This window comes from Liolophura sinensis, chromosome 5 (assembly GCF_032854445.1).
Source record: "Liolophura sinensis isolate JHLJ2023 chromosome 5, CUHK_Ljap_v2, whole genome shotgun sequence".
NCBI lineage: Eukaryota > Metazoa > Mollusca > Polyplacophora > Chitonida > Chitonidae > Liolophura > Liolophura sinensis.
Window position 1 is genome coordinate 5,550,794 of NC_088299.1, and position 14,145 is coordinate 5,564,938.

The 14,145-nt window shown below is 39.5% G+C and overlaps 1 protein-coding gene across 1 annotated transcript in view; it reads right to left on the minus strand.

Annotated features, from left to right (window-relative positions):
* LOC135465739 (tonsoku-like protein) overlaps positions 1-14,055 on the minus strand; it is a 32,588-nt gene extending 18,533 nt beyond the window's left edge. The window contains exons 1-9 of the mRNA XM_064743064.1: positions 13,942-14,055; positions 8,422-8,517; positions 7,242-7,634; positions 6,530-6,602; positions 5,027-5,198; positions 3,890-4,004; positions 3,158-3,303; positions 2,067-2,219; positions 489-614 (exon numbers count right to left, since the gene is read on the minus strand). Coding sequence (XP_064599134.1) covers positions 489-614; positions 2,067-2,219; positions 3,158-3,303; positions 3,890-4,004; positions 5,027-5,198; positions 6,530-6,602; positions 7,242-7,634; positions 8,422-8,517; positions 13,942-13,972 — 1,305 coding nt within the window. The 5' untranslated portion in view covers positions 13,973-14,055. The remainder of the gene's footprint in view (positions 1-488; positions 615-2,066; positions 2,220-3,157; positions 3,304-3,889; positions 4,005-5,026; positions 5,199-6,529; positions 6,603-7,241; positions 7,635-8,421; positions 8,518-13,941) is intronic.
* Between the last annotated feature and the right edge of the window lie 90 nt (positions 14,056-14,145).

Sequence of the window (14,145 nt, forward strand, 5' to 3'; positions counted from 1 at the left end):
GGAAAACAGGCAGAGCCCAGGGGAAACCCCCAGAGCTGACAGAGCTTCCCATGTGTGGAAAAATCTACTGATAGATTACCACTATTTTTGCACTATTTACACTCAAACCCATATGGTTATTTATTTATTTATTTATTTGATTTGTGTTTTACGCCGTACTCAAGAATATTTCACTTATACGATGGTGGCCAGCATTATGGTGGGTGGAAACCGGGCACAGCCCGGGGGAAATCCATGACCATCCACAGGTTGCTGGCAGACCTTCCCACGTACGGCCGGAGAGGAAGCCAGCATGAGCTGGACTTGAACTCAGAGCGACCGCATTGGTGAGAGACTCCTGGGTCATTACGCTGCGATAGCGTGCTAACCAACTGAGCCACGGAGGCCCCCAAACCCATATGGGGTGAGTAACAAATTTATACACAACTTGCACGTATGGCCATGTTGGATCTCTTATAAAAGAAAGTTCCAATCCATCTGTTACTTACCTGAAGTTTACGATGTTTGGCCAGCCTGGCGTGTTCAAATGCTGCCAGGTAGGATTTCATGACATCACTGTATCCCAGACCACTCATTTCCTCCGCTTCTGCTATGTTTAACATAGTGCGACACATCTGGCACAAAAACAGTTTAAGATGAACATACAATGTTCAGAAAAGATCTACCAGACAGCACAATCATATTCATATTTTTCAAGTTTGATTCCATCTAAATACTGAATTATTTTATTTACTTATTTGTCGCCACGGCTTTGCTGCAAAATTGCTGAGATTACGTTATGACAAAATCATTTGTTTACTTACACAATGTATTTTCATTGGTATTTAAAGGGGTACAGAATCGATGCTGATTGGCTGACAGTGGAGATAGGAGATCACACCAGCCAATCAGAATCGATTCTATATCCCTTTGACATCATACTCAAAGAGTTAATACAGATACTTGACAGCAGTCATGTTAATGAATGCAAGAAGTCGTGGTACCCAGAGTCCTTTTTGGCTGGAACCTCACATATTTCCAGACTTAAAGCTGCAGCCGCAGCACTAGAGCTGGAGCAAATTTCATAAAGCCATTTCTGACTAAGGCAAAATTTAGGGACTGTTTTGGAAACTAAGAAAGCGAAGTTTTGACCATATCATGAACGTGTTCTTGAGACAAATGTGTCAAGATTACAACTTCCAACACCAAAAACTGAACTCTGTGACGAGGTTTTAAATTTTGACTTCAGCCAGAAATGACTTTGTGGAATCTACCCCAGGATTCAAGGTTGTAACTTCATTAATCAGGGTCTAATCAGCAGACAGGATAATAACTACAAGGATATGTTAACATGCAAATCTCATCCTAACTATGAATTCTCAACCTCTGTCTTTATAAAAAGGCAAAGTTAGATACCTTTGTCCTTATAAAAAAAGCAAAATTACATATCTTTGTCTTTACAAAAAGGCAAAGTTAGATACCTTTGCCTTAAGAAAAAGAAAAAGTTAGATACCTCAGTCTTTACAAAAAGGCAAAGTTAGATACCTTTTCTTTATAAAAAGGCAAAGTTAGATACCTTTGTCTTTACAAAAAGGCAAAAGTTAGATACCTTTCTATTTACATAAAGGTAAAGTTAGATACAGTTTATTCATTTAGCAATTAAACATGATATACAAAACAACATCCAATTAATGAATAAAAGATTTCTATGTATGAGCTCAGAATATAATTTTGTTCAGAATGTGCCAAATTACTCACGTTAACAAACCATGACAAAATTCACAGCTTTGTTGTTTAAATTACATGCACTATTGTAACACAGAATCTAGAACTAATAGTCTCACACAATTTACTGAATTACCACCACTGCAGCAATATAATGACTTTTTGATCTGATAATAAGATCTATAATCAAACAAAAATGTACAAAACATTTTTTGAAACCAGTTAAAATAACACAATAATTTAAAATTTAAAAATCACATTCAAATTTTGTAATACAGTAGGTACAAAATGAACTAGAACATTTCCTGTTTATTGAAATGGTTAGTGGATGCTTTCCATGATCAGATATCGCAAGCCCTCACTTGTTCATTGTCTCCTTGCCGACACTTCAGTTCTTTGTTGTAATATTCGATGGCCTTATCATATTGTTTGTCATCAGCATAGGTCTGAGCCAGTGACACATACACGGGTATCATATCCTTATCGCACCTCTGCTGTTTGACAGAGCAATCCAGCTGAAAATATATCATTACACAAACTGATATCATTATGTTTGCATTTGGGGTCTCAGTGCGGTGGGGTGGGGTCTCAATGAAGGGTAGATGGGTCTAAGTGAAGGGATGGTGGGTGGATCAGTGCACGCGGATGGGGTCTCAATGAAGCATAGAGGGGTTTAAGTGAAGAGATGGTGGGCAGATCAGTGCACACGGATGGGGTCTCAATGAAGGGTAGAGGGGTCTAAGAGAAGGGATGGTTGGCGGATCAGTGCACATGGATGGGATCTCAATGAAGGGTAGAGGGGTCTAAGTGAAGGGATGGTGGGCAGATCAGTGCATGCGGATGGGATCTTAATGAAGGGTAGAGGGGTCTAAGTGAAGGGATGGTGGGCAGATCGGTGCACACGGATGAGGTCTCCATGAAGGGTAGAGGGGTCTAAGTGAAGGGATGGTGGGTGGATCAGTGCATGCGGATGGGGTCTCAATGAAGCATAGAGAGGTTTAAGTGAAGAGATGGTGGGCGGATCAGTGCACACAGATGGGATCTCAGTCAAGGGTAGAGGGGTTTAAGTGAAGGGACAGTGGGCGGATCAGTGCACAAGGATGGGGTCTCAGTCAAGGGTAGAGAGGTCTAAGAGAAGGGATGGTGGGCAGATCAGTGCACACGGATGGGGTCTAAATGAAGGGTAGAGGGGTCTTAAGTGAAGGGATGGTGGGCTGATCAGTGCACATGGATGGGGTCTCAATGAAGGGTGGAGGGGTCTAAGTGAAGGTGGAGGAGGTTTAATTAATCAGGGTGGGGGTGATGGTGGAGGTGAGGGTAGGATTCTGTTCAAGCAGTCCAAGAGAACTTAGTAGTCTTGTTTTTCAGCAGTTGCTTAAAGAACTTATCAAACATTAGGATACCCTGGATAAAATGTCACTTCATCAAATAATGACCATTACACAACAGTTACCAGATTTAGGTAGAAGTGAATGGCCTGTTTGTAGCTTGCAATTCCTGCTGCCAGATCGCCAAGTTTCTCGTACAGGCGAGCCCTCTCTGCAAGATCATCAGGTGCGACAGTGTCAAGGTCATCTGTTAATTCTTCCATCCTAACAACTGAAAAAGACAAAAGCAATGTTTAGAAAAACTTTAAAATATAGAGTAACGAAAAATTAGAACAGCTTGAAATGTCCCTACTGAAATACTTCAACATCTACACATGTACATGCGCCGAATGTTATAAATATACTATCAAATGCTGTCTTGATGAGGCATCATTCTTAACATCTGATTAACATTTAATTGACTGTCTGTCGTGAAAACTGGAATGCCAAAAGTATACCACCAAATTTTTGCAAGTTACAGATAAACTTTCAAATCTATCAATGAGCATACCACACCTTATTGGTGAAAAAGACAACTCAATGATTGGCCACATGAGCGTCGTCAATCCTTACTGTCACCAGGAATCAGAACAACAAAATTTCCTGTCCGCAACTGTGTTTGAACCCGCACCTCCTGTGTCTTATAGGAAACAAGAACAGCTGGACATGTTAGAAGGAGAAGTCCACAAACTCCCTACCCGTGAGAGGATTTGAACGTGCACCTCATCTTCTCTGGTCATTGAAAGGCAAGCATCCTAATTAACCATTCAGCCAAGAATATTTTCTGACAGTCATAACAGGTATAACTCTGATCTAACCTGTATTGTATGATTTCTGGATTTGTTTTCCATCCAGGACAGTTGCAGCACCCAGTTTATGAGCGTGTTTTAATGTGCGTCGTGAACTGCTGTAGTCTCCCAGCTGGCTGTATAACTGAAACCAGTACAAATCAGTTGTGTCGGTCTAACATCTTTCACTCAGGATTGTTTTCAAAATTGAAATTTTCAAGTGAAATCATTCACAAACAAATAATATTAAAAAAGAAATGAGATACTTTTCTGTCTAATAAGTATTTAACATGCATCCATAAGGCGAAATTTCCACTCTTTTAGGCCATACACAACCAAATTAGATATCAGACATGTAAAAATGCAAAAAATGCTTAATGTGACTTGCATTGTAAATTTTAAGACATGCATTGACAAGGCTGATATTTTGTGCAAGGTAGTTACTTGGTTATTCCAAAATAGAAGCAAAGATTTGAATGCGTTGGCGCTGATCGTTTTTGTGCCCAAAAGCTCTAGCATAACCCTTTAAAGCTTGATTTTAGTGTTTAGAAGTCTAGACGGACTATTTGAAAGTTTCAATGGTCAGTGTTTTACAGCTGCTATGTTCTAACATGTTGCGAAAAAACTTTTTTATAAATATGACATCCACACTAAAAATAACTTTGAGGATATGACTCTAAAACGAAGACTAAGTTCAAAGTGATCACTTTAATACCCAATACCCAGATAATCATTTTTAACCGTCCAAATAAGAGCCCTACTTATTTATTTATCTGATTGGTTTTTTATGCCGTATTCAAGAGATATTTCACTTATACGGCGGCAGTCAGCATTATGGTGGGTGGAAACCCGGCAGAGCCCGGGGGAAACCCATGACCATTAACAGGTTGCTGCCAGACCTTCCCACTTACGGCCGGAGAGGAAGCCAGCATGAGCTGGACTTGAACTCACAGCAACCGCATTGGTGAGAGACTCCTGGGTCATTACACTGCGCTAGCGCGAAGAGCCCTACTTAAACTGGGACTATGTTAGATGTTTTCCCTTCATATTGTTCATTCTTGTTAATCTAAAATTCCTATATCTTTCATCAGGCAGAATAAAAAAAAGCATATTTCCCTTTCAAGGTTACCCCCAATGAAAGAAATGACAAAGATCATCTGTTCATACCAGAGATTTCTGTGTCAGAGCCTCACTCTCCAGCTGCTTATCTTTAAGTTTCTTTGCGCATTTCTGAGCCTCATCAATTTGTCGCAGAGCTTGACTGAGGTTGCCATGGCGCTGGTACATACATGACAAGGCAAACTGACAGCGGTATAAGTCATCAAACAGCTGGAATTTTCTGTGTAAAGTATAAAAAAAATTCCTCCTCTTACAAAAAACAAACAAGTGACAGCTACATTTACACTGAATATTCTCATAATGACAGAAAAAAAAGTGAACTACAATAAAATAAAACATCTTCTTAACAATTCAGACTAAACAGTACAACAAAATGTCTTTTAACAATTCAGTTTTAAATTTTAGTCCAAATTTCTTCATTCTTCTTTATAAAAGTAACATGATCTTTTTAGAGCATTAGTTTTTGATGGTCCACCATCAATGATCAATTTCCTAATTACAGCAATTAGCAGTCCATGTGACCCAAAAGCCACTAATGGTTATGCAGGGATGAGACAGACACTAGGATGAAGAGAAAACTATACAGCATAAACCATAATTTTGTCATTTTTAGCATTTCTGCATAAATTCTGAACATTTTTTGTAAAAAAATAAAGAGGAATTTCTCCAAATAGGAGGACAAATCTCATGCTTGTTATGGTAGGTGGATAATTACTGATGTAGGTTCAATAAATACAGTCTCACCAATGCGGTGGCTGTGAGTTCAAGTCCAGCTCATGCTGGCTTCCTCTCCGGCCGTAAGTGGGAAGGTCTGCCAGCAACCTGCGGATGGTCGTGGGTTTCCCCCGGGCTCTGCCCGGTTTCCACCCACCATAATGCTGGCCGCCGTCGTATAAGTGAAATATTCTTGAGTACGGCGTAAAACACCAATCAAATAAATAAATAAATAAATCAATAAATACAGCCTAATGTCCACACAAAACCATTTTGTTACAATCATTAACATCTCATTTTATGTGTATGAGCAAAACAGAAATGTCATATTTTGTAGCTGTTAACCGCAGACAAGCTGCATATCCAAAATAGTAAATGTGGAATCATATGTTTGGATTTCACAGTGACAATAAGAACAGGGGAGTTTCGAGTTAGATCTCTTTTATCGTTTAAGTAAAAAAACAGTCCATCTGTATCATGTGACCTGTGAAAATATAAGGCAACTATTTTTGATCACATTTACTATAACATGGGCATCTGAAAAAGTTGGACAAAAAGTAAGTATGACTACACAAATGTTCAGGAGCTGAACATTTGTGAACTAGAGAAATGAGAAATCAAGAAAGAGGTGCCAATTGTGCCTCTGGAACATGGTGAAGCTGTCACGACCATCCGCAGGTTACTGAAAGACCTTCCCATGTATGGCCTGAGAGGAAGCCAGCACGAGCTGGACTTGAACTCACAATACATTTAAACGATGCTAGCTGAATACAACATGATCTCAAAACAAAGTCAGAATCAGATAGTTCATTTTACAAAACACCTGTACACACTTACTCATTTTTGTCAATAGCCTGCTTTATGTAGTCTGCTGCTAGCTTCAATTCTCCCCGCCCATCATATATCAGACCTGTCAAAATAAATAGTACTTTTGATCAAACACATTCAACATTAAACTGTTGTTAAATCACTGGATCAGAAATAATGCCCAAACATTATATTTGTAACCAGGTAAGATCATCATTAAAAATATGATCACTGGGTGTAAAGATTTTACTGACATTTTCATAGAAGTCTATTTTCTCAAAGTGTGAATTTCTCTAAAATCTTAATATATTTCATTCTCCAGAATAAGAAAAATTTGTTCCCTACCAACCAATCTTCTTTTTCTTGACATTTTCTGTATAAACACTTAAGATCATTGTTTAACAACATGTTTGTTGCATGTACCCTGACTGACTCTTCCACAACTCTAAAGTTTTTATAGGGGTTTAATATGAGATTTTTCAAAATAATTTTCTCTTTAGTCATGTTAATTTTCTATCTCTGTCCTATCTTTATCATAAACCAAGATAAAAAAAGAACTCAGTGCTGCTTGATCCTATTTTTCTGGTAATAAGTTACGCCAAACAAAATATTTTTTAAGGATTGACTAAACTACAGTCTTGAAAATTGTCTATTTCCAAAATGGTCATGTTCCATCCAACAAACATTTTTTAAGAATGGCCTGAGTTGCTGTAAAAGACCCCATAAGATACTGTACAATTACCTAGATTCAACAGAAGGCGGGCTTTCATCTGCATGTGTTCATCTCTCTTGATGGACCCCTTCAGCTTTTCGCACACCTCCAAGCTGTGGATGAAGGCCTTCTCCGCCTGCTGGGATGCCTTGTTCACAGCGGGTCTCTCTCGTACTCCCTCAGATTTCAGCAAATAAGTCCGCCCTAAAGTTGCCCATGCCCGCTGCTCTTCTAATGTATCACCACACACTTTTGCTAATTCCAAGTAACGATTCTGATGACTCAAGGCTTTCTCAAAGTCACCGATCTCTGAGAAGCATTCACCGATTTTGCGACATGCTATGGCAGAACCTATTCTATCATCCAATGCTTCGCTCAACGCAAGTTCTGAATAATGCTCGGCAATCGCGTCTTGGTATAGTCCTGAAAAGTGAAATAAATGTGACAAAATAATTGACAGCAGAAGTTAAGTTGAGTAAGAAGGAAATGTCAGGTGTATATACCTTCCAAGTTACAGTTAGAACTGTGCACAATTTCGTGTGACAGATATATCCGTTTAACAGTTCTATGGAAAATCAGATGACATATACATGTATCTAATAAAGATTTATATATTTATTTGGTTTGTGTTTTATGCCATACTCAAGAGTATTTCACTTATTCAGCAACGGCCAGCATTATGGTGGGCAGAAACTGAGCAGAGAATGGGGGCAAAACTCACGACTATGTACTAAAGAATGTGTAAAATAGGTAAAATGCCAGGTGAATTACTCAGAGAAAAGAATCACTATTTGTAAGCAATGGTATCCTAAAAGTTAATTACTTTATCTTTTTGCATATTAATGAGCAACTTTCAGTGCAATTTATGCACCTTATTTATTTAATGTTGGACCGCACTGATTGAAGTTGATCCATTTCAGGGCTGCATGAAAAGTACAATTTTACCTGTCACTATTTACACAAAGTAATGTCTTTAGAATATCCCTGAATAAATACCTTACAAGCATATGGAAAAGTTAAAGGATTCAGTATCAAGGCATATCTACCTTTGCTCCAGGGGCCGATATTTAACCCCATTCCCAGTGATCTGTGATCCCCAAAATATATTGTTTTGCAATAAAATTTTCAAACTTGTAACCCCACAGGACCTTTCCCAAAATTTGTGGATATGCCCTCAGTATTTGAAGATGACACACAATCAACAGCTTACCATTTTTGGCCAGCAGTTCACCAATGACATTACACAGCTTAGCCACTTCTTTCAGGTTGTCTTTTCTTTCCGCTCTCTTCTTTTCCTTTCTTAGTCCTGGTACATACATGAAAAAAACATACACACACAAATTAACACAGTAAAAACCATTTCCCATATTTATTAAACTTATGTTCAAAAATGTAAGACTAACAGAAGGCTTACATTTCCTTTTTGTGCAAAAGACTACCATTGAAAATTAGCCCACTACAGTGTACCAGGTAAAGAAGTAATTGAAGTGAAATAGGAACTTTGGCCAAAGCAAGAGGCTCAATTTTTATAGAAGTAACAAGCTGCTGTTATATGGCAACCAACATGTAATAAACCGCCCGTAATATAAACAAATCATGAAAGGGAAACATCAAGGCTGAATTTGCTGTTCCAGTCTGTCCGTTATACACATTCCAGTCCTTATGATGCACAGCTGTAAGATGTCAAATAACTGGATGAAACAAGGCTTAGGCAATATGGATTAGTTGCGGAATGTAACTCTAAAATCGAGCACCCCAGTTGCGAGAGTTACGGCGAGAAACAGCTCCAAATGTGCTGAACTGGGAGTAAGAAACATTTGAAGCTCTTCACACAGGCATTAAATCTTCCCTAGGATAAATTGGCAACCATGTGGTCTCTGCAATTAACTAAACTGTTGTGAGACTCACAAAACCAAAAGGGTCCGCAGCAAAAAATAAAATAGTCACATTTTCCGAGCCTATTCCTAATGAGTTATCAAGATTATAGGGAGAGTTACATTACGTAGCTAGCGGTGGATAACCTTCAGTCTGTTAGACCCAATGGAGTACCACTGCTTCCTATAAAATCATTCTAGATTGGACCTACACTGTACTTCAATTTAAAACTTCATGCAAACTAGAAACTTTTCCAAATGACACTGCGAAGAAGAAACTGGAAAGGCAAGGGGATTAGTAATCAACTGTTTTCCAAACTTTATTACCAAGGGACCCTACAACCATGACTTTTGTCAATTTGCAATCCCCAGCCAAGGGGACCACACTTTTCTTGGACCAAAATCACCTCCTGTTTTGCTCATACTGATCATCTCCAGTGTATGACCCAGTAAAACTTCAAACAGATTCTTCTATAATCAAGACAGAAATGCTCATCCTGGCCAGATGCAGAGATGCCAACCTCAACTTAAGCCAATTTGTAGTCTGGAAAACAAAATCTGTAGTTTACTGTCATTAACACCCACATAGTGGGAGTGGGCGAGTGACTGATGTTTCACGTCGTGTTTAACAGTATTTCAGCCATGACGACAGTCCGACACGGACAGCATGGGGGTGAGTGGATATGCCAACTCTGGAGGAAGTGAAAAATAAATAAAAAATCAAAGCAATTTCTTTAATGCTTCAAGCTTTATTTTTCCAATACAAAAAGTCCTTTGCCACAAAAACACTTTCTGTAGACTTCTCTCATGTGTGTATTTGTGTTGTATCGCCTTGAAGATTAACACTGCTGGAAAACTTAAGATATTAACAATTAGTATCCAACACTGTGACTGTTTCTATTCAATTGAATTAAGTCCCCTGTAAGTGGCACTCTTGGCCATTGATTAAAAGTCTGCAGTAAACTCTTGTTGAAAACAGGGTTTGTCTCTGGCTTGCATGTCAGTTTTTGTGATCATTAGACTCTGAAGCAGGGGAACACCCATACTGGGATGGAATTCTGTCTGGTTCTTACGCACAGTGGAGAAAATTCTCTCAGAATCAGCATTGCTGTGAGGGATTACCAGTATTCCCAACATCACATGTGACAACACTTTGTACTTTGGCTGTGTGGTATCCAGTTGCTTTAACTGTCCTAACAAATGCCAAGACTGGTCAATTCTCATGTCTGGGTCCACTGAAGGCAGCAGATCTACCTTTTACATAAGAAACTCCATCTGCAAGTCATCTTCTGTGGCATCATCTGGCATTATACAGGGAAACCTACGCACAAAGTATAGTAGGTCAGAGAACTTTGCCTCTGTTCTCCTCAACATTATTGGCGTTTTGCAGCACAGGGTCATTGAGAGGGAACTTTTGAGTGATGTAAGTGGCAGCAGTTGCATAGTATTTCCTCACACAGTCAAAGAACAGGTTTCTGTCCTTAGGGGTCATCAGGCCCTGTTCCTTGCACTGCTCCATGTAACACCTGGCATTTTGTCTGATGACGATATCTTCTCTGGACCTGCAATTTTCTCTCATGGAAGTCAAGAGTCTGCAAGTTTTCAGCTTTGGTGATGGCATCTGGAGTAATAAACCTAACCAGCAACTTGGTTAGAAATGTGACACACTTAGAGTGAACCAAGTGGATCATGGGTTCCTCTCTCTGTAGCACTAGGTTCCTGGTGTTGAATGTTGGAATAGCTGCTAATAGGAAAAGGCAGTAGAGCTTGGTGTTTGGATCTGTCAAGGCATGCGGAACTCTCTCAGGTCTTGACTTTAAGTTGCCACTGGAAGTGTCTTTCTGCAATTGTAAAAGAAAAGAAAATTGGTTTAAAAACAAATAAAAAGCATAAAAAATTTATATTAAACAGTGGTGATATGGCTGCTTGGGTGTCTAATGCCCTATCCACTGTGCACAACTAATGCATCATTGAGGGCTGTACATTACTGTGTGTGACAGTATTTATCATATACATGTACAATACATATCTACTCTAAACATTAACAATTGTTTTTTTTTATTGAAGTGGAGGAATGTACATATCATACGTACATTCCTCCACTTCAATACATGTTAGGGGAGACAATTTGCTAAGGGAAAGATATCTCTATCTCCAATGTTGGCCTAAATTAATGTATGTAGAAAAAAATAACAACACGTATTCAGATATGTGATTCCTTATAATTTATTTACACATATCATATGTGTAAATACATTATAAGGAATCACATATCTGAATTAGGCCAACATGGGAGATAGAGGTATCTTTCCCTTAGCAAATTGTCTCCCATAACATGTATGAAAATTATGAAAGGCATTAACACTATGTTTCTTAATTGTTGATGGGATAAAAAAACATGCCAATCAGCCATGCCTCATAACTTTAGACATGTTAGAGGGCAGGAAAGCTGTTTGCAAACTTTATGGAGTCTGTATATATAAGAAGCTACAGAAAACAATTGTGGTTACTAAATATAAAAAATATGAATTTCATATTCTTGATTTGCAACTGAACTACAGCTTTATGTAACAGATTACCTCAGTTAGCTTCCATTTGCGACCGGTTTTCACTGAAGTAGCACACTCCTGCTCAAAGAATTGAGAAAGTGGTGCCCACATCTTCAACAGCCTGTCAATTGAAGCGGCTAGTGACAGCCAACGTGTGTTTGTATGCTTTAGAATTCCTAAAGTGTCACTTCCACATTGTTCTTGAAACTCCATCAAGCTCTTGGTTCTGTTGGAGCTTTTCTCAATGTAGAAGTATACATCAACAAGCAACTCCTCAATGTTTGATACATGATTGATCTCACTGGCTGCTTTGGATGCAGCAAGGTGGCACAGATGACATGCACAACCAGCCACAAAGATATCTGGATGCTCCTGAATGACAAACCCTGCCACACCTTTATTTCGTCCCATCATCACATTTGCATTGTCACTACAAAAAGCCACACACTTTCTCCATTCTGAGTGTTCCTTCACTTCATTATCCAATAGTTTGAAAATATTTTCACCTGTACTATGCCCGTCACATGCTGAGAGGCTTTAAAGTCCAGTCTATACTCTACCGACAGCTGGATCATAGTATCTAATGACAACTGGATATATTTGATTAGAATACCCTCTATCATTGCTACCATCAGTAGCGATGCCAAAGACATTGTCCACAATCACTTGTGACAATTTTTGAACACAATCCTTAGACATCTCATGAATGATGTGAGTAGTTTTGGTTCGTTTACAAGAGAATGACTTGGCGATTTTGCTGTCTGGAAACATCTTATACATTAGTGGCGAAAGTTTGTCAGCAGTGGCGACAGGTACGTTGCATTCAACTAGAAAACTAGTCATCAGACATTCTGCCTTGATAACAGAGTTGTCAGAGCCACTCGACCGTGTGACTGTGTTGAAGTTCTCGATCGAATGGGTCTAACTTGCTGTGTTGATGTTGTCTCTGTGTTTCGGCGAAGCGATGTGAGTTTTTATATCGTACTGGCCACTGTGTTGGACCGAAATGTCACTTTTGCAAACTGTACACGTCGCGTAATGTACTCCCTTCCTCGATGGTCGAATACAGGGCCACATGGATGTATATTTATCATTGAACCGCTGATTATTCTTTCCCTGAAGTTGCTGAACGCCTTCCATCTTCCTTCTGGCTTCGGTCATGGCGGAAAACCTAACACACCTAGGAACAAGAACTTATGCATCTAGTTTACTCATTGGCCAGGTGTCCGAAAAAGCGCGAAAATCCAACCAATCAACGTTCGCGTTACACGCACTGACAAGGTTCATTCTCCCAGGATCGGCAGTTTTGGAAGCAACAAGGCCTCTCATGGAGACTGGGACAGGGTTGTGTGAAAATACGGATTTCAACATCCGAAATATATATTTTTTGTACTTTCGACATTTTTGTAGTAGCATAATATATTTTTTTCGTAGTTTCATGGTAACTGGTCGTAGTGTTGTTTTAAAATGGAAAATTCGTATAAAATACGAAAAATTCTTATGTGTTGGCATCTCTGCAGATGTCGCCTCTTCAAATTGCTAGTAAATCCAACAGAGCCGAAAACTACATGACCATCTCTGCTAGGCACAAAACACAACTGCCATATTCATCTCACAAGTTTTTGACAGCCCGCGTTACCTTGCAAGAAAATCATTTGGTTGCTTTCGTGTCCTTCCAACGTCAGAGCCGATGTTTTCGTGGGTTTATTGTTGTTGACTTTGGAAGGACCCGAGAGCAACTGAATGATTTTCTCGCGATGTAATGTGGGTTATCAAGAACATACGTGATCAACATGATGGTTGTGTTATGTGCCTAGCGGTAATGGTCATGTAGTTTTTGGCTCTGTTGTATTTACTAGCGACTGGAAGAGAGGACATCTGCCCGAGATGACCATTTCGGTCAACTACGAGTACGGGCAGACAGTTTTCTCTGCCCTAACATCGAGGTGTGACAGACAGCATGTAGAGCAGGTACGGTTATATCACAGGTAGCATTGTTGGCATCTGGGCCGTTATCCTTTAGGACGAAGAGACCGCCGTCAAAGCTACCTTAGACTAGGTCTAAGCTAAGGCTAAGCTGATCCCTCTCAAAGCTGGTCTTTATACCCATCAGGCCTGTGATTCTGGTCTTTAGGCCTATCCTGATAACGTTTACATTTAGCTTACGATAGGCCTGATGTCCGACCGCTACAAATTAGACATCATAATGCCCTAGTGTTGCATGTACGTTTAACATTATGTTGTTGTTGTACTGACTAGATCGTCAGATTTATATTAAGTTATGGACGAGCTAACATCACCACTTACTCTCCAGCTCCAAACTGTCGTCTGCATTCATTGTTAGGTTCTTCTAAAACACACCGACCTTCGGTCAATCACGCTCCTAAAGCCTTAAAAAATAAACATTCCATTCATATGATGTTCTCCGCCCTGAGAGCAGCCATTTTGTTTTTTCGCGGGTGATTGTTCAGCGCATGCGCACCTTCGTCCTTCGTCTTAAGTAAGCTGTCA